This window comes from Amphibalanus amphitrite, unplaced genomic scaffold, assembly GCF_019059575.1.
Source record: "Amphibalanus amphitrite isolate SeventyFive unplaced genomic scaffold, NRLGWU_Aamphi_draft 000082F_arrow, whole genome shotgun sequence".
Classification (NCBI taxonomy): domain Eukaryota; kingdom Metazoa; phylum Arthropoda; class Thecostraca; order Balanomorpha; family Balanidae; genus Amphibalanus; species Amphibalanus amphitrite.
This window is the reverse complement of record NW_024881578.1, coordinates 765,392-792,550: the sequence shown is the minus strand read 5'-3', so window position 1 is coordinate 792,550 and position 27,159 is coordinate 765,392. Positions and strand designations below refer to the sequence as shown.

General features: G+C 49.0%; 3 protein-coding genes across 7 annotated transcripts in view; 1 reads left to right on the top strand and 2 right to left on the bottom strand.

Annotated features, from left to right (window-relative positions):
* Window positions 1-470: 470 nt before the first annotated feature.
* LOC122379659 (metal-response element-binding transcription factor 2-like) lies at window positions 471-11,882 on the bottom strand. 2 transcript variants are annotated; one of them, XM_043362038.1, is made up of 12 exons: window positions 11,610-11,856; window positions 10,423-10,521; window positions 8,530-8,649; window positions 7,009-7,203; window positions 6,282-6,410; window positions 5,509-5,681; window positions 4,247-4,442; window positions 3,271-3,515; window positions 2,953-3,099; window positions 2,574-2,808; window positions 1,434-1,598; window positions 471-1,272 (listed from the first exon to the last, which is right to left on the bottom strand). In XM_043362038.1, the coding sequence occupies exons 2-12, from the start codon at window positions 10,447-10,449 to the stop codon at window positions 1,150-1,152; spliced, it is 1,755 nt and encodes a 584-aa protein (XP_043217973.1). In that variant the 5' UTR covers window positions 10,450-10,521; window positions 11,610-11,856; the 3' UTR covers window positions 471-1,149. The 2 variants fall into 2 exon arrangements, with proteins under 2 accessions (XP_043217973.1, XP_043217972.1); XM_043362037.1 differs by having other exon boundaries at window positions 471-1,598; window positions 11,610-11,882.
* A 233-nt stretch (window positions 11,883-12,115) lies between these two features.
* Window positions 12,116-25,376, top strand: LOC122379657 (telomere length and silencing protein 1 homolog). Its single transcript, XM_043362034.1, has 7 exons — window positions 12,116-12,459; window positions 12,820-12,928; window positions 21,729-21,877; window positions 22,375-22,477; window positions 23,235-23,335; window positions 23,635-23,768; window positions 24,011-25,376. Exons 1-7 carry the CDS (start codon window positions 12,362-12,364, stop codon window positions 24,187-24,189), a joined length of 873 nt encoding a protein of 290 aa, XP_043217969.1. The 5' UTR covers window positions 12,116-12,361; the 3' UTR covers window positions 24,190-25,376.
* The window catches only part of LOC122379655 (ADP-ribosylation factor-like protein 13B), a 27,064-nt gene continuing 24,889 nt past the window's right edge, over window positions 24,985-27,159 (bottom strand). For all 4 annotated transcript variants that reach the window (XM_043362031.1, XM_043362032.1, XM_043362030.1 and 1 more), the window contains one exon: window positions 24,985-26,982. In XM_043362031.1, the coding sequence (XP_043217966.1) occupies window positions 26,864-26,982 (119 nt within the window). In that variant the 3' untranslated portion in view covers window positions 24,985-26,863. The remainder of the gene's footprint in view (window positions 26,983-27,159) is intronic.

Here is a 27,159-nt window from a genome sequence, read left to right as displayed (position 1 = left end):
GAAAATGGGAAGGGAACTGCCACAAAACAAAGATACCTTACCCTCCTCATATACCTACGTAGGAGTTTCGAGTTTCTATTTCGATATAGAAATCGAGTTCTATCTATTCTCTATCGAGTTCCTATTTCGAGTTTCTTCAATACAATACCTAGTCATAAAAGGCAATGTTAACCTGCCGTGAAAGAATGACTGCATCGGCAATACCTTTATTTTCAGTTCAAAATCTCATACCGCAAAGTGAAATTTGCATTTAGATGCCACCGTCAAGTCCAGCAAAACAGCGGCTCATTCCCCCGCAAGAGCTCAGCAGCATGCGTCACGGCATGGGGCCATATGAATTATAGCCGACACAACATGAGTTTGGATGGTTTATACGAGTATATCATTGTTTGAAATGTCACTTTCTTTTTTCGACTTATTATAGTTATAAGCACAAGGCTATTATTCACTCCTATTGCAAACAACTCAAATTCATTCAACACGTGTATTTCTTTGGCGAGAAAACAATGAGTCACCATACATCAGACGATTGCTCCCGGGCAGTGCCTCGGGCAACCAACGCACACGCACCCATGCACACATCCCAAACAACGGCGCCACTCGGACAGCTATACGAGCACGAGGTGGCGCGTCTCGACCCCACGGAATGCACCACACGCGAGCACGCGTTTCGGTAAAAGTGTCATCTAGCATCAAAACGCCGGCCGGCACGGGGGCGGGCTCGGCTCGCCGACCGCCCGCCCCATTTGTACAGTACAGCAGCTGTTACTACCAGCTAATAGAAAAATACCCTGATATCGGCAGTGGATGTCTGATGAGGCTGACGGTGCAGCGTTTGTAAGCGTGTTACGGTTAACCGGCCCGCGCCCGGCCGGAGACCAGAGGCCGCGGGCCGGCGGCGGCCGAGTTCCACAAAACTCGCCGGTCAGTTGCGGGAATTCAGATTCGGGCTGTGCAGATACCACACAGCCAGATCCACGCTCATGGACAGATTGCGGACCTCGGTGAGAGGCTGTTCCGACGCCAGCTATCACTGAGCTGAGCCTGCCCTGACAGTGGGACTGACTGGTACCGGTGAATTAATTCACCTCTCCTCCTGTAACCTTCCCCATCACAAACGGACCGCCCCCGACCACCGGGCGGCCACCGTCAGAGAGGTAGGCGACCGCCCGGTACGGGAGCAGGTCGGTGATCACTCTGAGCCTCTCTGTCCCACCACAGGGTCACGAATCCCACTCCACTAGGTACTGGACCTCTCCGCTGAGCGAGGTGCGCCGGGCGAGCAGAGCACGCGCGCCGCGCCCGCCGCCGGCCGCCGCGCCAAACAGCGCGCCCACGTCCGCCCAGCCGGCGGCGGCCGACGTCGGCGGCACCGGCAGACGGCGCAGGCGGCGCTTCCGGCGGCGGCGCACCTCGCCCGTCTTGCTGATGCGGATGTCCTTCTCGCTAAGCTGGCGGGTGACCACGGTGCCAATCAGGCCAGAGAACGGGTTGTTGAGGCCGTCGAAGTTGAACGAGGGCGGTATGAGGGCGTCCAGCGTGCCGCCGCGAGACGCCTCGTCACTAGAAGTCTCCACGGAGCCGGAGGCCGACGCCGTCTGCGGACACAGCAGGTCAGATAAGGAGTGTCGGCCGGCGGCGGTGGTGTGGGCCACACTGAGAGCTACTGAGGCAAAGGTGGTAGTAACCGCGTGTCGGGGTACAGACGGACGATGCACAAGTAAGTGGGTGGATATCTACCAGGAAAACGCCTTTTGGGCGAAGAACGAGCGAGCGAGATAGTGATATTGCCTGGTGGGTGCCTACCTGTATGCCAAGTTTCAGCGAAATCGCCCCAGTAATTACCGAGTAATTAAAATGGGAACAAATTTGACACCTCTTATTGTTGTATTTTGCAAGTGCACTGGGGATGACCCACATGCATCGAGAGTATCCTATTTTTGGTAGAAGGGATGCTGCTACCCTACAAAAATTACCGCAAGTCAATCGCCCAAGCGGCTGCTGAGATATGAGCCTCTCAAAATCACTACTTTTGCAAAACAGCTTGAACACCCTTGACTTTTCACGTGGCACGTGCCACGACGATCACTGAGCTGAGATGTATCAAAAGTAGTCAATTACGGGGTGGAAGGGATGGGGCTACCCAGCAAAAAAGACCGCAGGCCAATCGGTCCAGTGGTTTCTGAGATATAAGCCTCTCAAAAGCGTTACAGGCGGGGCCGGGCCGGGCCGCTCATACTGAGATTTTTCCGTTACATATTGAAAAGACTCGCTTCGCTCGCTGCGCTCGCTCGCTCGTAATCAGTGCGAATTGCAAACTATACCACCAGAACACAGCCGCATACATGTGTACCACACCAGTGCTCAATACAGGCGTCAAGTTATGACACAATGTAAAAGCTATGTGAACGAACAGGAACGAAGGATCTGTCTCTTGGTCTATATTCTGTTTACATTCGCCACTGGCACTAAACGGTAAACCCTAGTTGGTCTTTATTAATTAAGCCCACCAGCTCCACGGTTCCCCTTACACTGTCCGGAGGAGCCCGGTCGGCCGGACGGTGCGGACGTACCTTTACCGCCGGCCGCAGTTTCCGTCCCCGTTTGCTGACGGAGGGGGGCGGGGCGGGCTCGGAGGCGGCGCCGGTCTCTGAGGACCCGGGACTGGTCCGCTCGCTGGTGCTCGGAGTCCGGGAGGGCGCCGCGGACGGCGGCGGCTGCTGCGGAGGCGCCGGTGGAGCGCGCGTCCGCAACATCCGCGGCGGCGGCGGCGGCGACTCGGCATCCGAGTGGGAGCACCGGCCGTTCCTGGGGACCGCGGACGGGAGGTCACCGGCTGCAGCAACGCACATACACTCAGCCGCAGCGGCGGACGACACGGCGCACTGAATGCGTTGTTACAAACCCAAAGAACGCAACGCCGTGTGGCCGGGCTGAACCGCCGCTACTCACATGAACGGGTACCGGGAGCCGGGGCACTCGGTGGTGGCGCGCTTCTTGACGGCGCCGTACGGCGGGTAGACGCCACCCCCCGGCGTGACGACTGGCTCCGAGCGGCACTTCGGCTCCTCGGCCATTTTCCGCTTCAGCTTCACAGGCCTGTCAGGGCACAGGGAGGGGAGGGAGCAGGGGCATCAGCTGGTGGATATGTCAGCGGGCGGGCTGTAGGAACACGAGCATTCAGCCCACCACTGCCGACGTAACTACAATCCACAGCTCCTCCCCACGCAGACAGTCTGATAGCAGCAGCTCAGGTCTCTCGGCACTCACGTGATCTGTTTGCTCTTCCTGCTGCTCGAGTAGTGGACGCGCACCGCCTTGAGCGAGTGTTCGGTGACGGGCCGGCTGAGTCGCAGGTCCACTGTGGGCGGCGGCGGCGGCGCCTTCACGCGCAGACTCCACAGACCGGGCCGCTTCTTGTGCTCGCGGCCCGACTGGAAGGCCGACTTGTTCTTGGAGTCCTGCAGCACGCGTAGGACCTCGCCGCGCCGCAGCTTGATTGGCACTGTCTGGAGCTGCGGGGAGGGAGGGGGCGATCAGGCACGCACATCACGGCGGTACGCGACTGCGGAAGGACGAGCGGAGAGAAAGGCGTGAGCAGCGATATGTCAGGGCGCGGCATTCACAGCTAAATATCCAGCGCACAAAATCAGACGCAATGAACAAACATCGATAGAACCGGCAGTTGCGACATCATTGTGGGCTGCGGAGCTCAGGCTACCGCCAGCGTAGCAATGAATAATTAATAAATCGACGGCAACCCTGCCAGAAAAATAATAAAACGGGTTCTGACTCTGAGCGGACCGATAAATAGCTGTGGACGACGAGACGAGAACTGCATTATCGATCCTCCGCCCCAGGGGTGAAGGGCTCCATGACAGAGCTGTCCCTGGCAATAAAAACCTGGCAATTCTGGGTCACTTCACATAGATAATTTAATTTAAAAAGCATCAGACTCGTAGTAACGGTTTGACTTTGATGAACTTTGAGAAGTTGTGGTGTAAAGCACTCTGAGGACCGGGCGTAACGGCCAGCCGCACGCAGACGCTGTCACGAGCGACACATGCTCAGCTACTGGCACCGGTAACGTCTAGCCACGGCCCCACGTCCGCTGGTGCGCAACCACAGACACTCGATACTCCAGCCGTCCTACCGTGGCAAAGAACACATCCCTGCCGAGTGTGGTGCGAACGGCTCCCCCTGGATATGGTGTCGCCGCGCGATTGCCGCGGCGGCGCCGACTCACGTAAATGGGCGCCTGGAGGACGTCCCAGTGCTCGTCGATCCAGGGCAGCAGCGCCAGGTCCAGGTCGTGGTAGCGCTTCTGCGAGGCCACCGTCAGGTTGAAGAGGGCCAGGTGGACCACCTCCTGCCAGCGGATGTCGAGCCGCTTGACCAGTTCGGTGCCGTCGTTACAGACGGCGCACACGAACACGTGGTACCTGCCGAGGCACACAGGCCGGAGGTCAGTCAGTCAGGTGTAAGACAGGGGCTAGATCAGGTAGAACTGGTCTGTTCGAGGTCAGATGGGAGTCAGTATAAGCAAGCCCGAATCTTAGAGGTCCGTCGGTATGTCAGAGGCTGGTCAGTCAGGCACGGAGTAGAGTCTCTGTCCGGCACTGCGTACAATCCACAACCGTCCAGCCGTTGGCCCAACACGTCCAGACGTAGGTACCGGACCCGCCAACGTCGGCGAATAGCCGGCCAGTATCAGAGGCACAGACAACAGCACAGGTCTGCCGGGGCCAGAGGCGCTGTAGCCGGCTCTGCCGCGAGCGAGTCCGGCCGCCGGCCTGGGAGCACTGCCCCGTCCAGGACACGGAACGAGCACCGAGCGACCGATAGGCGCGCAGCGCAGCGCCCGAGGTGGCGCTCCATATACAACTTCGCAATAGAGCCGCGTGAATTCGACCGAACTCAGGCGTCAGCGAACAGCGGCCAAGTCCGCTTCAGCTAACTTCTCAGCGGTGTGTATCTCAAAGATAATAAATAGCTGAAATAACAGGTGCAAATTTCCAGCACTTATTTGCACATGCTTTACGCAGGTGAAGTAATTTCATTTCAAATGAGTTCATCTGCCCGAAGACATCGAGAAACAAAAGCTCTGACCAGAACTGTTTGGAAAGTATTAGCATGAACAGCGCTGCTAGTCGCTGTCTAAATGAGCGGTTATGACGCCCGGAGCGTCGGGCGGGGCACACACGGCAGGCAGCGGCACTCATGCCTCGGGACCAGTCCTCTACCATACCAGCTTCACAGGTAAGCAAGGCTGGAACCATTCACAGTCTACATATATCAAGCCTGCAAACGTCCACGGCGGTCTTCCACAACCCACCCCTTTTTTCACTAAAGACCGTCGACCGTCCCTACCCTTCCCCCTCCAATCATCGCCCGCCCTTCACGGCCTCACCCCTTTCCTTCCCTCTCCTCCCCTCCAGTCTACATCCCGCACCGCCCTTACTCCCTCTTCTCTCCCCACCTCAGCCCTCGGCTCTCCCGCTGACTCACCGGTCGCCGCTGAGCAGCGGGTACTGCAGACACTCGATGCACACCTCGTGAAACCACTGTCGGCACTGGAAGCACTGCAACATCTTGTTGAACCAGTCGCCGGGCCCGCCGCAGTAACAGTACGTCTGCTCCCGGTTCACTTTGTGGTCCGACATCCATGTCAGAGACGAGAGCTGCGGAGACCCGAGGGGTCGTCGGCCGGGGGTCAGACGAGGGCACGGAGGGACGGAGACTGGACGTTGGGGAGCGCAGAGGGACCGGCGTGAGAAGGATGGGGCTCAGAGACCGGCGTAGGGTGGAGAACGAAGGAAGAGACAGAGGGAAGGCACGAATGGACTGACATCCGAGCGGAACACAGAAGGATGAGCGCCAAAAGGGATATGAAAGAACAGTGACGTCAAAGGAACACGCCGGATGGAGGGGCGTAAGAGGCACACGGAGAGATTGACGTCCGAATACTAAACGACCAGCGTCAGAAAGGAGCCCATGGTGGTAACGAGAAAACTGTACCGCAAAAATACCCGAAATACCGAGAATTACTGAGAAAAATTGGCGTCAGCGTCACTATTCGTTTGAATAAGATCATAACAAAGGCTGTCACTGGGATCAAAGAGAAGTCGCGTGAGCGTCACAAGTAAACTGATTCCAAATTCTTCCTTGAATAATGACTTGCAGTGTGCAGTTGCAATTGGTGAACGAAGGCAAAACTACGACAGCAATAATCGTGCGTTCATCTCGAGCGTTGACCGACGGCGGTGTCGGCGCATACTCACACTATATGGCAGTGTTTTCTTGTGCTCATTGGTAACAAGCTTCATGTTGTCGTGACTAGCAATGTGTTTGGGCCGACTGTCTCGGCACTCTTCGCATGACCAGCCGGGCGCTATCAGCTGTAACTTGGGCTGCCGGACACCATAGAAGGAGACCAGTGTTACCGTGGTACGCCAGAACACACAGCGAAACAAGGTATCGCAGGAAACAGTGCGGAAGGCTCGGTTTGTCTCTCGTGCAGTATGTAGCGCTATTATATCGCTGGGACCATTACAGGATTAACTTTTTATAGTGAAAAAAGTGTCTCAGCTCGAAGAACTCGAAAGGATAGGGACGAAAATGGGGCGCCTGACCGCAACAATTAGGCAACCATGTGCAAAACACGTGAATAATCTGAAGAAAAAAAACAGCAAAGAGAAAAAACACGTACATTGCATAAACTGCACTCGCCTTAACATGCGCTCAGGCAATGTTTAATAAGGAAGGGCGAGCAGGCCGTTAGTCGTTACAGAAATGGACAATTGCTAAGCTGCAAGTAAAAACTATTACGTGTCCATTTTTAATATTTCAGCCAGCGGCCTCACTTTCGTTGCTTCGTCTGTTATTTCCGTGCCGCACCTGGTACCCACCCGCCCGACTGCCCGTCCGCTAACCTATCCACCCCCGTTCGTCTCGCTGTCGCCCCGCCCCGGCCCATCTGTCCGTCCCCTCCCCACCCGTCTGCCTCACCTGTACGCAGCGCTGGTGGAACGGCAGGCGGCAGACGACGCAGTGCACTATCTCATTGTCGGCGGCCGTGGCGGCGCTCCGACACATGCAGCACGGCTCGTCCAGCGGCCGCGGACGCGACACGTTCCTGTACTGAGACCACGCCTGGGTGCCGTCCGCGTACCGCACCAGGCAGCGCGCGCGGGCCTCGTCCGACTGACGACGGGACGGGGGCGGGGGAGGGGGGGGGGAGGGGTGAGAGGCGATACGGCGGGGGAGGGCAGGGAGGGTGAGAGGGCCGGCAGGGGGAGGCGGTCAGATGGGCGCGGAGCTGCAGCACGGGAAACAGGGAAGATGCATTGCAGAGGAGGATATTAAGGTGAGAGAAGGAGATGTCTGAAGATCACATCAGTGAGAGTTTTAACGTATGATGAATTATCAGGAAACGTTTCGAAGACCGCAGCCCGTCAAAATATAGAAGAATGGCAACGAAAATAGTGCATCGAAAAGAACACACGAGCAGAACAAGTAACAAGAAGGATCGGCACAAATTGTCGCGAGCGAAAACGAGCCGTGTGCGGCGGACGGTGATCGGGGTGCGGTAGAGGGGGGGGGGGGCAGCGGTGCCCCCAACATACGGCGGGCCGCGGTCACCGACGGCACAGCTGGTGTGTCAGCGGGCAGTCCGCCGACGGACAGAGCGACCGTCGGCAACCGTGGAGGGAGCGGGACAGAGCGGCCAAAGGCAGAGAGGGGAGCGGGGCAGAGCGGGGCGGTCGGAGCGACGGAGGTTGTCAGCCGGCCGTGGAAACGACAGGATTCTGACCATGACAATAATTTCCAACAATGTTTGATAGTTAGCAGGATAGTACTGTCGAAAAAAAACGTAAGAACCTACGTACGAAAAAAAATCAAGATAGCTTTCATCGAAACATTTATGTTTTCCAGTGGCCAATCAATTGTGTATTGATCTTCACGTAGTGCCTAGAAAAGTTTAAAATAACGTTCAATTACATCGAATAGAGCAAGAATTTCCGCCGACGCACGGCTTCTTCTAAAGGAGTCTTGCGTATCCGACATAAACAAACGAAAAACTCAGAGAAAACATTAATGATGGCGAGTCCTGAAGGTCAACATAGCTTTATCCATTCAGAAAGTCGTTGATCGGAAACGGTACCGAATTTAGTGATGTCAATTACGGAAAATCGGAATACCGATACCAAACCAAATACCAACCAAAACCACGGGAAAATACCGAAACCAAACCAACTTGGGAAAATGAGGGAAATACCAACTTTTTACCGATTTCTTAACCTCTTATACATTAGCGAGGGTTTATGATACCAACAAAATACCAAACACATTACGATTGAAATACCAAATACCAAGTTGGTATCGGTTTGGTATCGGTATACCAAAAAGTTGGTATCCGATTGACATCTCTAATACCGATAAGTGATGATACCACAAAAGAGCGCGTGGCGCCGATCATCGATCTCACACCTATCTACAGTAGCTCCCGCATTCCCTTCCAGATCTCACCTCAACAACCGTTCCCAAGTAGAACCGACCGTCCTTGGCATGTGAGAACACCTCTTCTCCGTCGACGAATTTGGATGGAACCGTGGTGCTGTCCGGTGACGTGGGGGTGGATTCCAGAGCCTGGCGGACGGGGCGGCGGCTCAGTGGCGGAAACAGACGGGGTCACCGACACACGGCGTCATCGGAAACACTACACCAGAATACGGAGTCACCAGACACGGACACGGTACACCGACACACGGCGTCATCAGGGAGCGATACGTACACCGGCACACGGTGTTGTCGGGCACGATGCACCGGCACACAGCGTCACCAGACAGGGTACACCAACGCACGGCGTCATCAAGGAGCGATACGTACACCGGCACACGGTGTTGGAATTGTGAATTTTGGTCCTGGTCCCGGAGAATAAAATCTGTCCGGAGAACCGGCCAACTTCTAGAACACTCAACAGGAAATCATATGTTTGGCCTACTAGGTGCGACAGTTGATAAAATGTTTTCTCTCAATGCTACCTATAACTGCATGTTTTAAGCGTAATAATAGCAGTTTTTCATAACACAAACTGGAAATTTAAGAGATTTCAGGTGCCAGAGCATAAATTTGTAAACAAAATCGTTTGGACTCGACTGGGACAAGCAATTTTTTTTCTTGGCCTTATTTCCAACATTGCCGGCACACAGTGTTTTCGGGCACGATGCGCACAGCGTCACCAGACACGGTACACCGACGCACGACGTCATCAAGAACGATACCTACACCTGCACACGATGTAATCGGACACAATACACCGCCATACAAAAAATGACACACTTACACAAGGCATCACAAGGCAGGTTGTAAAGACAAAATGTGTCACAAGGTGTGTTACACTAGCACACAGTGCAATTGGACCTGTTTACCAGCAAATAACATCACCAGAACTGTTAAGCCAGTGTATGCCACCACAAGGCATGTTCAGTGTAGGGGAGAGAGGTCATATTGCGCCATGTTCTTAAATGCGCCACACCTTCCTCCTGTCCAAAATTCGATTCGAATGAAGGCTCGAATGTGTGCATTTACTTCACCACCAATAACTCGCTCTTATTCCGGTCCACGGGGGCAGGTGAGGTGTCTCAGCTTTCTCGCAGACCAATTTTTGTGATTTCCTCTATTTTCTTACGCGAAACAGTCTATTTCGACCTTTGCTAGTGTCATGGTTTATCTTAGAGATAGTGATTCAACTGATAATCATTGTTAATTGCTCGTTTAATGGTAGTTTTGAAAGTTTATCACCACCGTGGCTTCGCTGTCCTCGCCATATTTGAAGCTCATGAAAAATGTGTTCCATTCGTAATTGCGCCCACCCTATTTGCGCCCTATTCTTCAACCCAGAGAAACAGCATCTGGTGGTTGGGACACATTTCATTGAACACTTTGATTATTAGAGCGCTCACCTTACCATTACCTTAGTCTTCACAGCATAAATGGTTAATGGGCTGACACGTTCAAATAGGCTACTTAGTTAGGTATCAAACCGTTGTTTTTAATAGGGCGCTTTTACATGAGAGGCATGGGCGCTTTTTGATGGGGTAGTCCGTAAATGCGCCCTTTGCAGGTGTGTCGGAAAACTTTTCTCTTGTTAATTTTTATGGGTGTGATACAAATTAGGAGTTGTAATTTGATGCCAAAATAACTGAGGTACAATTTGAGATATCATCAAGCATGACAGCTGGTCAACTTTAGCCGCAATAGGCCGATATCCTTAACGTGGCGCAATATGACCTCTCTCCCCTACAGTGTCATCACAGGTCACACCATTCACAGCTTTAGTGTGCAGGTAACACTGGCATCACTGCAGTGTTTGAGCCAACCTATACAAAAATGACAAATAACTGCCACTCTTGAACTTACTTTTCTGCTTATGCTCATTGATGACATAGTGAATCCACTATTCAGAGAAAAGGTATCCAGGTTTCATCGAAACTGGCCGGTCGTCCCTTGAGCTGTAGCCTGGAAAACAGCAGATGATGAACAAACAGTTACAACAGTTGAATGGCAAAATTAATTCAAATATTTACAATTTAAGAAAAACAACCAAAATCAGGCAAAATTAGGAATGGTGGCAGCAGAATAGAGCTGGTGTTTGAGATACTATGTTGGATTGGGGAAAAATATTTTATTACTGGCACCAGATTACACTCAAGGTGTGGTTTGATTAAAAAAAGCATTGCTTGTAGGGCAATAAATATCACAAGTTGCAGGGTGTGATGCATTCCTAATTACATGACTAATGTTTGCTATGCAGAGGGACTTTTGCCTTTGTTAATGATGACTGCAACACCTCCCTGCATAAACCAAATATCCATATATCATGGTAGCAACAGCACACATAAAAATATCATGTGTAGCTATGGTCTTAACATATGAGTACTTCTAGCCATGAATTTTCCAGCAGAGCAACTCATCTAAAGGGCAACTAAACTAAAAACTGAGAGCAAAATCAATTCAACATTTCACAAATTCACAAATGGTATTAATAAAAAGACTGCAAATTATGCAACGCCATAATGACAATGTGATAGGAGTGTATAGGGCAGGGCAAACGCAACAAGCTCTGCCAAGCAGGGGCTTTGTGCTTGGCAATCCTTCCATTCAAAGTATGACTTAAATTTATTTTATAAAATCACTACATTTTATAACCAAATTACGAACACTTTATGATTCATTTGCAGCAAACAATAATGTAACCAAAAAAATTAGCAGGAGAGTGAATGCATTAAAATGAAGTGGAAAAAAGTGAAATCGGAGAGCATGTAATATCAATGGGTCATTTTTATTTCTGGCAGTGAAGGAAAGTACTTTGATTTCACAACCATAAGTAAACAATGTTTATTAACTAAAAACACAAATTAGTTTCACTGAATGAAAAATAACAGAATATTCCCTAAATTTTGATAGCATCCACACATGTGACAATTGTGTCCAAATCGCGCCATAAGTGCAGCGATTAGCATCATCTACTGAAAAAACAGCCATCAAAAGGAGACATCACAGTTGTGACAACCACAAAATTATGAGAAAACAATGAAAAATATTACCCTTCCATAAACCATTCGTTCCAGCTTGAGATATCAGCGACTTCAGCGCCGCCGCCGTGCGGCGAAAGGGACGGCGGAGTTGAGACAGTTATATTTTTTTACATTAGGTTAACCATACTTAAGAAGAGCAGGCGAAAATCATACAAAAGCATTGAATAAAATCAAAATAAATATACAGAAACGCTCTTTTGTTGCAAATTTTATCGCTCCAATCCAAATCCACCAAACAATACAGGCGCTCTTTTGATTGTCGCTTTCTTAGAGCTGAAAATTATTTGAAAAATAATGAGCAGGAAATACATGCGGGCTTTTACCTGTTAAATGAATTTTAACAGCCATAAAATGAGTTAGATTTTCTCTCAAGAGTGTCGTTTTAAGCCTGTAAAGAAAATGCAAACAATGAAAGCAATGCAAAATTCAGACTTAACTAGAATCCAAAAGTAATTCTATCTCTACTATTCATTTGTTGTATATATGACGCTCTAATGACAGTCAAAACATGTTCAAAATTTTCTGTTAAATGAGAAGAATGGCTGATGCATGCAAAAGGCCCACTTTGATTTGCTCATTTATCACATTGCTAGCGCTCCTAAGCATTATATTTCTTTGCATGAACGCTGTGGATAAATCCCTAAAAATAATAAATCCAAAAGAACGTTTACGGCCTTGGTTCTTGAGGGATTAAAATAAATGTAACTGCAGTTTCGGGCATAGATGATAGGTAACTACTGAGATATTGAAAAATATAAAGAATGTTTAAGAAAGTGAAAAAGAAACCGCTAAGGGAGCGGAAGGCCTCATCAGAGAGTGACGAAGCACCCCAATCAGATGATGAGGAGCTATCCTTAGCGTATGTTGTGCATGTTGATAATTTGATTGCTATTTTGATGTTTTCTTATCAAACAGAACCACTCCATGTTATTGTGAAGAATTGAAATTGAATAATTAAGAACTTCCAGTCCAGAAGGGGTTGGGAATAAGGTTTGGTCGCAAGCCGCTAGGTATATCACTGGTTGCTATAATGTTGTTAGGTGCCTATCAATGGTGTTATCTTTTTGGCCCTTGAACTTGACATTCCGACTGAATCATCTGACTTAGCACTGCTGATTTGGCTGCAGTAAATACTGTTGTTTTGTTTTCTGTTGACACTGGACACCAGACTCAGAGTGGTGTAATTCACGTCTCTGTCACAGTAACTTTTTCATTCCAGTGAGAAGCTGGAGGAAGCTCGGGAGCTCCAGAAGCTACGTAAGAAGGCTAGTGGCATTGACATTGAAACACTTGCTAAAGGAGATGTTAAGAAGGATGCGAAAAAGAAGGTAGGAGCTGTGTCATTTTGTCAGCCCCATATCAGTAGGCGGAACTATGGTCAAGCGTACCCATTTTCGGGAACGCATTTTCGTTCCCATGTTTGGGAACGATAAACCCAAATATGGGAACGCCATGTAGGCATTATTTAAAACAAGAAAAAGAACCGTTAAATGACGTCCAAAAAATATCAAACGATCGTGAACCGCCTGATATTTGTCTCAATATTGTTGGGAAAGAGTTTGATATTGTAAGGCCCATCGTAGTTTCAAATCGTTCCCCTATTTCTAAAGCAGTCCATCATCCGGGCCGCGAGCCCAAATTTGGGAACGCTCTCGTACACTGGCGCTGCAAGCGTTCCTTATTATGGGAACGGCGTACCCAAAATTGGGAACGATTTCACCGACGCCTTTCAGGGGCTCTTTTCATTAACAAGCATCACGTCCAACGCCGCAAATTATTGTTAACGCAACAATCATCAGATGACCTTTCCGGCAAGACCGTCGCATGTTTCGCCCGGTCTTCTGCGCTTTTATTCCCGTCGATCTCGCAGCGGGCACGCCCCCCTCTGCAGGATTACGTAATTCACAACGCTCAGCAATGTTCAACAAGGTCTTCCATACCTATATCCACCAGCCGCCCCGAGGGTGGAGACATGTCAAGCACCTGTCTGTTTATCACCGATAGTTGACGAGCACAAGGAAGTATCCAAAAATGGGAACGCTGAATATGTTACACCCTCAAAACACCTAGTCCCAATGAAAATCTAGTTTGTTCCTTTCTTGATGAGTGTAAGTGGCAAAAGGCCTGGTAGGATGGGCACGAGGAATGATCGAAATCAGCATAAAAATTATAAATAAGCCACACAGAGCGACCTATATAAGAGAAATTCCCCCAAAACGATTACGCTTAGAAACACGGAAGACAAAAACCACGCTCATGACGCTCCTTATAAAACAACTCTAAACAGCTAGCATCCAAATAAAATATGTCTTTCCGGGATGATAAAATACAGCTGAATAATTTTAAACCACTGAAACTGAGTTTACAACAGCAGTTCGGTAAAATCACTGACGTTCCATGCAGTCGTGCGCCCCGACACCAAATGTCAACAATATTACCCCGGGACTGTCCGCGTGTTCGCTTGCATATGTCAGCATCTGGTGTCGCTAGTATGAAACTTCATAACCAGGCGAAAATTATTATACTTGACCTCAAAATGTAAAAAACGCTTCATTTTCCTTAAAATTGCAAATTAAATGTAGTATAACCCATGTTTTCACCATTCCGTCATTTCAAAAAATCATTAAAAATATCATTCGACGGTCAATTTCCTTGTTCAACGGTCAGATTAAAGATAATTTTATAGAGACTTAGTAGATACTTAAATTAGCGTGCACTTTTTTGAGACGTGATGCACTAATGAGTTTTAGTGGGCGAACGGCCGAAAAATTACCTTCCGTTCTCATAAATGGGAACGCCCGTTCCCATATTTGGGAACTCCGTTCCCAAAAATGGGAACGTTCCTATATTTGGGTACTCATGACCATAGTTCCACCTACTGATATTTACTAGGTATCTGATAAGTATATGAATGGGAATCAGTGCTTGATTTTTCATGCATGATTCAAAAGCTGAAGACATGTGGGCAGGTATGAATTCTGTGATGTACAGGTCTCGCGGGTTTTAACCCTCGCCCTGGCAGGGCATTTTTCATAACACGGCCTGGCAGGGGGGGGGGGGTCGATGCGACCCCCCCCCCTCGCGATTGGCTCCTATGGCACCTAGAAACACCAAATTTGGTAGGTAGGTGGGCCCCCTGAAGTTCTCGCCCCTGTGCAAATTTGGTTGCTCTAGGTCGATATTTAGGGGGGTTTTGGGGGGTATAAATGTAAAAATTTCGCTAAAAACAGGTCAAAAGTTTTTTGCGTATAACTTTTGATCTATTTGAGATAAAGCAAAAAGAAAAGCACCAGTGAACTTAGCACGTCAATGCGCGTCGAATGATATACTTTTTAGCTTGCTTAAGTGTACTTAAAGTTTTTCTTAAATTTTAAGTAAACTTTAATTAATTAATTAAGTTCAAGTTAACCAAATTGCATCATATTGCATATCATTCGATTCGGCTGATCACCAGGAACACAATGATAACATTTTTTAAGCTCTAGCGTCATTATGTGCCAAGTTATTGGCAAAAACGTCATTTGACCTCAGTTGACCTCATTTGACCTGACCCATGGATAAGTACACCAAACAAAGAAGCACCAAGTGACCTGCTGTTAAGTACTGTGGTTTCAAAGCACAAAAGTGATAGAACGAAGCGGATATCTCCAGTATTTTCCGAATTTAGTATTTCCCCATAGGCTTAACATTATGACGTAATGACCTCTAACTGACCTCAGGTCACTGACATCCAAAAAACCGGAATATATGTTATACAACTTGGTGAACTTAGCACATCCTGAAAGTTTGAAGGAAATCGGTCCAAAACTGTGAGTTGGACAGGTGCATAAAGAAAATGGAAATTTGACCATGACCTTGTACCGGTTTTTCTGACCTGGTGACCTGACCCAAGGTCACTTGGACCTGAAATTTTCAGGTCATATGTAAAAAGGTTGCCCCATAGGCTGTGCCAAATTTGGCGGCGCTGCGCGCCGCCGTTTTTACGCTATTTTCGAAAAACCTTAGGGGGGGGGGTCGCATCGACCCCCCCCTGCCAGGGCGAGGGTTAAAGGGACACTCCCACCTTAACATTAGTTTTGAGTTGAGATAGCCAAATTGGTGGCCATGGCCTGCAAATACCGGTTTGGGCACTCACAACATCGACAAATGCTTTAATTCGGAGATATGGAATTTCAAACTTGCAGTTTTCGGATTCTAAGGGGCTAGTGCATTGGTATGCCCCCTTAGAATTTGTGACGTCAGCGGAGATCTAACGATTTTTAAATCTTTTACTAAAACGTTTGGTAGCACGCGGTGGCATATGCTGCTTTGCGCGCAACAAATGCCGCACTTTCAAATAAAGTCGCTAGGAACAGCGGAGATCCCAAAAAGTAAACAAAAGTAAAAGTCTAATATCTTGAAAACCGGTGAATATTTTTCGATAAAATTTGGTAGATATTCGTTTTCGCTCTTTCTGAACCGAGCGACATCACTTTCGTGCCAATTCATTAACTTTTTTGAAGGTGGGAGGGTCCCTTTAAGGGTAGGTTTTGCCTTTCCGGCTATATCTTTTTCGTCTTCAGCTTCGTAGGCTTGAAGATGTGACCAATTTATTCTTATAGCTCCCTACCATGATCATGGAAAAAGGTTTAACCGTATGCCGGATAGTTTCGGAGAAATTGAAAGAAAACCTCAAAATCCGCCGTTTGGGGCATTCTGACCGCGGCTTCCCTGCAGTCGCCTATGACTACAGTGGCGCCACCCAACGGGTAGGACGCTGAAACACAGAGGCATGAATGAACCCAGCGCGTAGTAAACGGTGAATGGAAGCGCGGGACTCAGCAGAGGCTATCACTGCGGCCCGCGCGCAGGGCGTCCTTGGACAACGGCCGAGCCCTCGGGCGGTGAAGCTAGAGGTCACGAGAGCCCGGCGCTGTTTAGCGTGTAGGGAGGGGTGAGGCGCTCGCCGCCAGCCTTGTAGCTCGGCCGGTGTGGCATGTCTATGAAAACAGGGGTTGGGAGGAGCTGGAACGGGGTGATAGGTTTAGGCATAGAATAGAATGAAAGTGTGCTGAGGCCAGTGTTACCAAAAAAAAAAAAAAAAATAGCCGGCTGCCAGTATTTTTTTTTAGAAGTCTCCCTCAAGGTCAACTAATAACCCCTTACCTAATATATCATAAATAATGATAGGAAAAAGTAACAGCTATGGGCAAAATATTCCGGCAGCCGGCGATTTTGCTGTTGGTGAAACTGGCCTCAGATCAACTAAAAATATCTTTTGCTTATTAAAATGCATCCATCATTACGAAATGATCCACAATAATTTATTGAGAAAGATACAATGAATTATATTTTTCCGATGTTACCGTTTTTATAACAATTATTATTTGCACTTGAAAGGACGGTCGAATGAACCCCTCCCCTCATTTTTTCTCGAACAACTCTTCTTAAGTGGCGGATCGCCACGTATATCTATACAAAAAATCGTAGCTGCCATAGATCGGCATAGATCGGCCGAAAATGGGAGTTTGACAAATTGATGCCGATTGTGAATTTTTTCACCATAAGTTTTCCAAAAAGTCGAACTATTGATCTGATAATTTGCATATCGATGGACCGCGTTAGCCCGCGCCCCGTAGGGCTATCGGCGGACCCTACCACCCGTGGGGGGGGGGGGGGCGTTTCGCCCCGCCCCCAAGATCTCGGAAAGTTACCGGCCGATTTTCAAAATTTAAACGGCGTTGGATAGCCGGCCAGGGCTGCAGAGTCGGAGTCGGAGTCGGATTCGGAGTAGGTCGGAGTCGATAGTTTTGACCGGAGTCGGAGTCGGAGTCGGAGTCGCCAAAATCTTACCGACTCCGACTCCGGGGTCGGAGTTAATTTGGCATAGCTCAAAGTCATGCCCTCAGCCCTACACATGTTTGCTTGGAAATATGATGCTCGTTGATGTTTCCAAACCAGACTTTGTCGAAGCTAAGGCAAGGTTTCTGTTTTGGACGATCATTTTTAGCGAAAAACCAGAAGACCGGCTGTGCTAGAAACTGCTTATGGTACTGAATGCTATTTTTTAAAGTATCTATAACTGCGATGGAAGGCCATTGAACGCGCGAATGATTGTCTCAGGCAAGATAAAAAGACCTCCGACATGAACTTTTCTATCATGATATGCACTTATAGGGAAATGCCCGGAGTCGGAGTCGGAGTCGATTTTTGAAGCCGGAGTATTTTCGGAATATTTTTCTCTATCTTCAAAACTGTAGGCCTGACAGCGCTTCCCGCGAAACCTTTTTTGTTGAAAATGGCAGTACATGACGTCAGATTTGCGGCCAACTTATCATAGCCTCTAGATACATTTTTGGTCACAATGTGTAAAATTGATAACCGGAGGGGCCCTGAAAGTTTGGTGACGATATCTACAGTCGTTTAGGAGATATATACGGAAAAGGACAAGGGGCGTTCCCCCTACGGGGCGCGGGCTAGGTTCTATAACATCAAGATTTTCTCGAAGTTAAAAAAAACTTTCGGTTGTTTTTGGGAAAATAATATGATGATTGCTGAAATAATATGCTTTAATGATACACATCTTATTGTGTTACACATTTTTATCTATGTTCAAAACTGTAGGCGTGGCAGCTATTCCCGCAAAAGTTTTTTTTAATGTCGAAAATTGCAGACCCATGACGTTATTCTGATGTCATTTTTGGCCAACCTATCATACTCTCTGGAAAAAGACGGCCCCGCATGGTTTAAAATTGATGCCCAGAGGGTCCCTGAAAGTTTGGTGACGACTGACGATATCTACAATACCTACTTGGGAGACATGGATTGAAAAAGGGAGAAAGGTCGTTTCGGACCCCTCTCCCCCTAAAAGTCGAAGACTCGAAGGCTAAGGCATATTTATCTCCTATCATATGGATTTACGCTTCTTCAGGCGACTCATATGGATTTGGCTTAAAAAATAACAAAGATAACAACAAACAGGGGAGAGTGGGAAAGATGCCCAGGGTTTTGCTATGTCATACTGGGCTTCTCAAAAAAGTTAGACGATTTTATAACCAATATATTTAAGGGTGCATCAGTGTAACAAAAAATAATTGGGAGTCACCAGAAAGCCTCATCAAAAACATTTCGTTTGAGGGGATTTCGACCCTCGGCTGTCACCTTTTTGAGCCGCGCCGAGGTCATGTTCAAGATGACTCCCTTTTTGTTAAATGCACAGTTTAGCCCGGCGCAGCGCGACCTCTGCTGAAGCACGACACACGGAAAGCTGCAGACGGCGCACCGCTGACTTCACTGCATCCTTATGATCTTAGGAACTTTTTGGGTGGTTTCGGTACACCTGGGACTTGAGGTGGTCCTATAGGAAAAAGTCCGGTGGGGTTACGTTCGGGGAATTCGCCGACCACGGGCGTGTCTCGAACCTCGAGATCACGCGCTGCTCAAAGCGCTCCCACAGCCCCTCCCAGTTTTCTTTGGCGGTATTGGCGTGGCACCGTCTTGCTGGAACCATTGGGTCTTAAACGTTTCCGGATCTCTGCTCATCCCGATACTGCAGAACCCTCCAAAACGTTGCCGGAGCCACCCGATATCGCTGACCATTGACAGTCTGAGTAGCGCACCTCTCACACGAGTGGTGTTCGCCGTGAGCCTTTGATTGGGTTTATGGCCGCCGCTGTGTTCCCTGCATTGCGTGAACCTATTGTTAACACTTCCTCGAGCCAGAAACTTGTCAATAATGTGGAAAATTTTGTTTCAATATGGTGCTTTCTTTGCCCTAAAGTGTTTGCGGATCTTCCGTTGTGTCGAACCGACCGACTTAGTCTCCGAAAGCATAATTTCACGAGTTTTGCTTTTACTTCCTAAGACCACGGCTTCATTTTTTAAGCTTAAATTCCAATGTATCATATAAATCTACTTAACATTCTCCGTTTTTCCACGTGCATTAATTTTGCTTTAATGTTGTTAGGGATCCTCTATTCGCAAAAGAAATCCGTCTAGCTTTTTTGAGAAGCCCGGTATATTATTCGAGAATGACGATGGGAAAGCAAAAACTTGGAGTTTCAACGGAAGCCGACATCATTTTTCTCCAAAAATATCACACTTTCGTGCCTGAAATATGATAACTTTTTTTGCTATTAAGCATTTTCCTGAAGAAGTGAAAGGGGGCATTTTACCCCAGAGGGTGGGAAAGACGCCCCCTGGCGTTGGGGAAGATGCCCCCCGCACTAGAAGTGACATAAATGGGCACGTGAATCGCCTGAACGAATCAGTAGTCCCTTCGAGCCGGCAGTAGACACCAAACGTCATCAAAAGGGCCCTCAAAGTAGTCTAAGGGGCTTCAGAGGTCATCGTTAGGGCCATCATAGTCCAGCGCGGCCAAACAAGCCTCCATGGTGGCGTTCGGAGACCACTGTGGGGCTCTTGTATTGTATTGTATTGTATTGTATTGAACAATCATGAGCGATCCACATTCTGAAAGTGCGTGGCGATTACTGCTCATAGGTCTTCATGATGCTTGAGGGCCCTCGAGCCCATCGTGGGGACCTCAGATGCCAGCGCGGCCCGTGGAGCCAACGTGGGAGCCCTCAAAGGATGTCGTGAGGGGCCCTGGAGCCAATAATGGGGCCCACAGAGGCCGTCGTGAGGACTCTCAGAGTCAGATGCCGCCCAAAAAGTCGCTGTGTGGGCCGAGAGACCGGCATGGGGAGCACCCAACCGTACTGGACTCTCAATAGTCCCAGATCGGCTTTTGTCTACATCACAAGTATGTAATAAATGATTTGAAGGGCTGTTTGAAGGACAGCCTACGGATTTAGGGGGGCGTCTTTCCCCATCAGGACAGGGGGCATCTTACCCCAAGGTACCGAAGTAACATTATATCAGTACAATTTGTTAGCCATAAAACTACACCCTGAAACAAACTGTTTGGGACACAGTACACGCATGATAATGTATCACGACTATAGCAAGGGACGCAAAAAATTATCTACCTTCTTTGATATTTACAATGTTTTGACACCAAAATATTTTTTGAAAGCAGCAAATAAAAAACATGCAATCATCAGCCAGCCGTTGCTCAACTGAGCTTCGCAAATTTTTGTGCAGTTAACAAGGCAGGCTTCCGCTTTACGCTAAGAACATTAATTTCCAGGTTCGATTCTTTGTTTCGCCGCTAGAGGGGGTGGGGCGTCTTTCCCACCCTGGGCATCTTACCCCACTCTCCCCTAACATTGGTGTAACTAAAACCCAAATGCCTATCTTTTAAAAATGATGTCAAAAATCCAAAAAGTTTGGTGACGACTGACGATATCTACAATACTTAGGGATACATGGATTGAAAAAGTGATTTAACATTTACATTTACATTTTCTAACATACAACATTTGTAACATACAACATTTTCTGCGGTAAGCTTTGTGTCTGGTAGTTTTGGAACTATAGTGCGGCAGAAAATAAACTGTAGTGTGACACGATATCCGGCCTTATCAGGTCACGGATAATTAGGAGAAACGTCCCCAAGAAATAACAGCGCTAAACAGTCGTCTGCCGGCCCCATTGGTAACCGGCTAATACTATTCACGACCTTGGATCGGCACGCTGCCGGGCCGCCGGCTCACTCAGCCCGCTGGCTACGGGCGACCTTGACCGCTCAACACCGATTGGCCAACGGACGGGGTCGTGCGCTGGTCAGCACGTGGAGAGGACGGGGCACAGCACCGCACATTGTATGCGACCTCTGACCTTTCCCTGTCTCCTGACCGCATGACGGGTCGCCGGCCCAGGCGGTAGAAACCGGTTCTAGCCTCTACACACACTGCCACCCTAACCCTCCCCTCCCCCACGCTACTACGTGATGTAGTACACGCTCGTGCGAAACTGGGCGGAGCAAAGGGTCGCCGATACAGGGGCGGAACTAGTTGCCCTCCCGCCCGCCGAGCGACCTACCGCTAAAACCCGCGAGACCTGTACCTAATCATCACACTTTTTGCTAGCTTTAATCTGCATTGGCTAAGTAATTAAATGTTGCCATGCAATCATAATAGCAGTACTTAATCCACTCCTCCTTTCCATCTCCTCCCCTACCCACATTCATTAGTAAGGTATCTTGGCCCACACTGACCTGTTCGTGTCTCTGTATTCCTATGGCAGAACGACCCATTCAAGAAGACAACTGGTGGAATGGTGGACCTGGCTGCCGTCAAAAAGGGGGCCGCCGATGACACGGACGACGCGTACGACACAGGTATCGGCACCTCCTTCTCGGCCGAGACCAACAAACGAGACGAGGATGCCGAAATGTGAGAACGGGGAGGCATATGGGGCTCGGATGGTGACGACAGCAAAGTAATGGCGTAGAAAAATAGTAGAAATGAAGGCACACTGCAAATATGTTTTGTGTACCTATTCCGTGCGCTATGACTGAGTGATGTAGTGTAACCGAAGTCTGATCGGTTAGATATATTGTTTATCGTGGTGACTCTTCATTTAGATCGTGTTTGTTATGACCGTTGTCTTTCTGACCTCTTTCAGGCAGATTATGTTTATCGTTACCGTTGTTTGCTCATTTATACCGTTTCTGCTATAACCGCTGTCTGTCTCACCTCTCTCAGGTAGATCGTGTTTGTTATGACGCTATATGTCTGACCTCTCTCAGACAGATTGTGTCCGCTAAAACCGCTGTGTCTGTCTGATCCCTCAGACAGATTGTGCCTGCTATAACCGCTGTATGTCTTTCTGACCCCTCAGACAGATCGTGTCTGCTATAACCGCTGTCTGTCTTTCTGACCTCTCTCAGGCAGAAGTACATCGAGACGGAGCTGCAGAAGCGGCGCGGTGTTCAGGAGAACGAGGACGACCAGCAGAACTCGTACCTGACGCCCGAACAGGCGGCGCTCATGGTAGGCGGGCGGTCCGTGGGCCATGAACAGGCGGGCTGTGACACGGCGGGATCATGGCAGGGTGCCCCCCCCCCCCACATGACCGTGGAGAGGGGGGGGGAGGGTATGATAAAGACAGAGTGACTATCAGGAGTATGAAAAATAACCTCTTGCTCATATCTGAAGGAATTAAAAAATTAAAGACCAATATATATTCGGGCGTGGCCCTTCCTCAGTGGTACAGTGTTACAATGGAACAAGAGAGACGTATGTGACACACATGAGACTAAATACATTATTTTGAATAAAATCACTCACAGATATTTAGCATGCGCTTCCAAAATAGGTGTCGATCTAGATTTACTTGGCAGGAAAATGAATGGTTGCATGAAACATAAATGAATACAGTTCGATATGATAGGGATACGCTTGGTCTAAACCTTGTTATACATATTGCCAACATTTACACATATTACGTCGCAAGCTTACCTGAAAACAGAGTGACTAACGTGATTTGTTTGGGTTTCTCGGTCGTATCCCGGAAACAGAGCCCAGAGGTTGTTGTCTGCCCAAATCGACCCCGTACAATATCCAGCTGGTTGTCGTATCGTGTCGGATTTGTCGATGCCTGTGTAAAACTGAGCAATGTAGATTGTTTAGTGTCTTGAGTCAGAGCGAGTTCGATTATCGGTTGCCGAACCCCGTACGTTTTGTATCTCTGGTAAGCCCCGACATGCTGCCGTTTCTAGTACATGAGTTTCTTTGTTTGTGTTTGCAGGCTGTGCCGGAACATCTGAGGAAGAGCTCCAACAAAAAGTCGGAGGAGATGCTCTCCAATCAGATGCTCAGCGGTATCCCGGAGATCGACCTCGGCATAGAGTGAGTCGACGAGCCTCCGCTACTGCGCTCGCTGTGTCGTGAGCTAGTCTGGTACAAACTGTCGGAACAATGTGGGAATCGATTCGTTAAACGGAACTAGCCTGGGGTTCTCGGTTGGGTATTTATACGATGTTACGCTGTTTCGTGTTGGCATTTTGTCGGTCTTTTCACGTATTGACGGAAACGTAACGACAGTAGCCATACAACCGGCTTGCCTGCGTTTCATTCTTATCGTTGTATTCGGCAATCAAGCCGATCACATTATTCACGCTGTAACCACGCCACTCCTCCACCCTCAGCGCCAAGCTGAAGAACATTGAGGCGACGGAGGCGGCAAAGATGAAGCTGCTGCAGGACCAGATGAACAAAAAGTCGGGTCCCTCCCAGTTCGTACCGACCAACATGGCTGTCAACTTCGTACAACACAACAGATGTGAGTCCAATACGACGCATAATTTGTCTTGTGTCCCTCGAAACGTCAATTACATTAACGTTTTTATTTCCCAACATATTCACTACGTCCTTGAACCAAGCGCATTATATGCATTATATGACGACGTAGGATTAGATAGCTAACGTAAGGCACCTATATTGGAAGTACCTACCTGTTGCATTCTCTCCACTTCCGGCCTGCTACATATTTCGTTCACACGTGTCTTTCCCCGTCCCGCGCAGTCAGCATCAAGGAGCCGCTGCGGCCGAAGCGTGCCGAGCAGCGCCCCGAGCCCAAGAAGCCCGTGCTGGTGGTCGGCGGAGTCCGCGAGGACGACGAAGAGACAGAGAGAAAGCGCAAACACGGCCAAGCCAGCGACGACCTGCTCTTCAACAAGTTCAAAAAACAGTTTCGGCGGTGACCACCGGCGGTGGCGCGGTATGGCTGCCGGCGGATGGATGGGTGATGCTGGACGGTGGAATGGGTGACTTGGATGGTGGAATGAGTGGTGCCTTGGATTAGAGATGTCAATCGGATACCAACTTTTTGGTATACCGATACCAAACCGATACCAACTCGGTATTTGGTATTTCAATCCTAATGTGTTTGGTATTTTGTTGGTATCATGAACCATCGCTAATGTTTAAGAGGCTAAGAAATTGGTAAAAGGTTGGTATTTTCCTCATGTTCCCAAGTTGGTTTGGTTTCGGTATTTCTCCACGGTTTTGGTTGGTATTTGGTTTGGTATCGGTATTCCGATTTTCCGTAATTGACATCACTACCTTGGATGGTGGAGTGACTTGGAATGGAAAATAAGTGATGAACGGCGTGGTCTCTTGAGTCTAGGGCGAGCCTTCTTCGCGCTGTGTTGGGAGTATTTGTGCGTGTTTGCTCGTACATAGTTATTTATCAGTACGTCTGGTGTGCGGTTTGTGCTGGCATCAGTATCCTTGTGAACGGTTGTTTGGATACGACGCCATGTACAGTTTTCAGTGATAAGTGACTCGTGTGTCGCTCTTCGCCTCGTTGTTGGTCAGCATTTAGCGACGTGCACCCTTTCCGTCACGCTCTCGAAAAGAGCCTTCGTCTTATCGGAACATAATCGATTGCTGCGCGAACGATTTCCACTTTTCATCCCATAATTCCGCAGTTCCTCAGAATCACTCCATCCCATCATCGACCTGCTTTAACCAGCAGTTGTGTAACACAATACAGCTAATGACTGGCACAATGTATTTTCGAACCACGCAATGGACGGAAGTTATCACATCTATCAGTCACGTATAGGCTGGTCCGGTGTCGTGTTGTACTGCTCTGGATCAGACCGCACAATGCGAGTGGACGAAGGGAGACTCCTCGCCTCGCCGGTCGGTGGCGCAGAGATGACGAAACAGGCGTGAATCGACAGCTGGAGGGCCTAGACCCAGCGGATGTATGACATCGGCGAACAGCCTACCGGATAGTGAGGTCTGCCTATGGCCGGTTACCGGCGGTACAACCATATTATCTATTCACAATTGCGAAGTGTGAAATAAGTTATAGGTAATATGGAAAAGGGTATTTTGTGTCCGCTGGGATGACTGACCGAATATACTGGATTCCCGCTAAGTGTCACTATCCAAAAGACACGACCTCTCCTTTCGTACCAGTCGGACGGAGTTGACACGACAGAGGGACTGTGCGATGACGATTAGCGGCCACGCGGCCGCGGCTCATGAAAAATACACCCGCTCTGTCTCAGGCACTGATGCGACGAATCGATGGCTCGGCGGTGCGGCGGGTGAACCCGACGTCGACGGTGCACAACACGAAAACACCGTCATCACACGGCGTTGACACGAGCGGGCACCAGTACAAACAGCTAGCTGACTAGACGCAGAGTATTGTGCGAAACACGGCGTGCCGACTATCATTGATCTACGGTGCTGACATGTGACGTTGACATCGAAACAGATCTATGTAGAGTATAGCCACAATAAGTGGCGCCGAGATCACCAATTCAGACGGTCGGCATGGACCAAATACTCGACTCGTGGACGGAATACAAACTCGAGCAAAGAGGGTAGCTGCAATGTGCAGGCACGCTTATCGATCGACCCGACACCAGTCCTTCGGTACATACAGGGGCGCAGGGTTTCGGTCGACATAGTCTGACAGTCGAATGAAATCAAACACTCGGTGAGAACATGCTGCAAGCACGACTGGGACAGCGGCTTCAAAGTTCGAAAGGCCCTATCGCGGCACGTCTTTCGTAGCATTTCACAAGTACTGCGTGATCATATCCCGCTGGCAATGTTTCTCCGCGATATGCAAAATATACACGCTTCAGCTGATTTTGTAGGCAACCTGGATCATTGCCAACAAAGAAAAATACGCAACATATAATTTACGACAGTATGCAATAAATAACAGTTATAGGCGGCGCAATGTATCCACGGGGTCATGCACATTACACACCTAAAAGCAATAATGACCTAAAATAAAGCTATTTCTTTTCGACTTAAAAACTAGAAAAACAAAGCATAAAACAAATCACCAGAATAGGTACCATATATGGCAACAATTGTATCATCGACACGCCCATATCTCATGTAATTTCCGATATTACAGCCGCCTCCTCCCGCCCCCCCCCCCAAAATGTTTTCGTTATCTGACAGAGAACGCAACCCAAACCCATCCAGCACAGTTGGTGGTGACTAGCATCGTGGACTTCCTAACGTCACACATGACTAGAACGAATTCAACAGGCACTCAGACATTGTGGTTACATCCAGCCTCATCCGTCCCTTCAAGGACGTCCTGTCACTTGCATCTGACTAGCACGACCATTGGTATTCGCCAGCCGTCTCATCACAGCAATTGGTCAGAAACTGGTCAAAAGTATATCCTTAGCCTGATTAGTGCACCCGACAACGGCAGGAGTATGACGACCCTTCCCCATCCGAGCCTCAGACCTCCGCTCTCCCAACATCAGCCCTCGGTATACAGACCGATCTCCGCTCTCCCAACATCGGCCCCCGGTATACAGACCGACGTTCCTCAGCTCTGAGGCCTTTCTCCGAGCCGGTAGCGCTGGGGACCACAGTGCTGCGCTGTCAATCGTTCCCTGACGGCGGCATTGACGACATCGAGGCGAGCAGCACATCGTTGGGCATCGGCGACGTCTTTGTGTAGCGCTTGAAGAAACGGTTCCGGCGCTTGCCGCCGGGGACGCCTGTGGAAGGGGCGAAATTAGGCATCAGCCCGAGGCGCCTAGGGCAGGCCGGGAGGGTTGTTGTACAGACATAGTTATGTGAACGAGCGGAGTGCAGCCTATGGATGTATTGCGTACCGGCAGTCGTATTTCATCACGTGTGAGTGGCTCATTTTATCAAGACACTGCTTGCCCGTC

What these genes read in the sequence shown, in the direction of transcription:
- LOC122379659 (XM_043362037.1), bottom strand. Translation starts at nt 10,449, where the DNA reads ATGTCATCAATGAGCATAAGCAGAAAA. An exon ending in CAATGAGCATAAGCAGAAAA is followed by an intron (nt 8,650 to 10,422) that starts GTAAGTTCAAGA and finishes CCCGTCCGCCAG; the next exon opens with GCTCTGGAATCCACCCCCAC. An exon ending in AACTGCGGCCGGCGGTAAAG is followed by an intron (nt 1,599 to 2,573) that starts GTACGTCCGCAC and finishes CTGTGTCCGCAG; the next exon opens with ACGGCGTCGGCCTCCGGCTC.
- LOC122379657 (XM_043362034.1), top strand. Translation starts at nt 12,362, where the DNA reads ATGTTTAAGAAAGTGAAAAAGAAACCGCTAAGGGAGCGGAAGGCCTCA. An exon ending in AGAAGGATGCGAAAAAGAAG is followed by an intron (nt 12,929 to 21,728) that starts GTAGGAGCTGTG and finishes TTCCTATGGCAG; the next exon opens with AACGACCCATTCAAGAAGAC. An exon ending in GAGATCGACCTCGGCATAGA is followed by an intron (nt 23,336 to 23,634) that starts GTGAGTCGACGA and finishes CTCCACCCTCAG; the next exon opens with CGCCAAGCTGAAGAACATTG.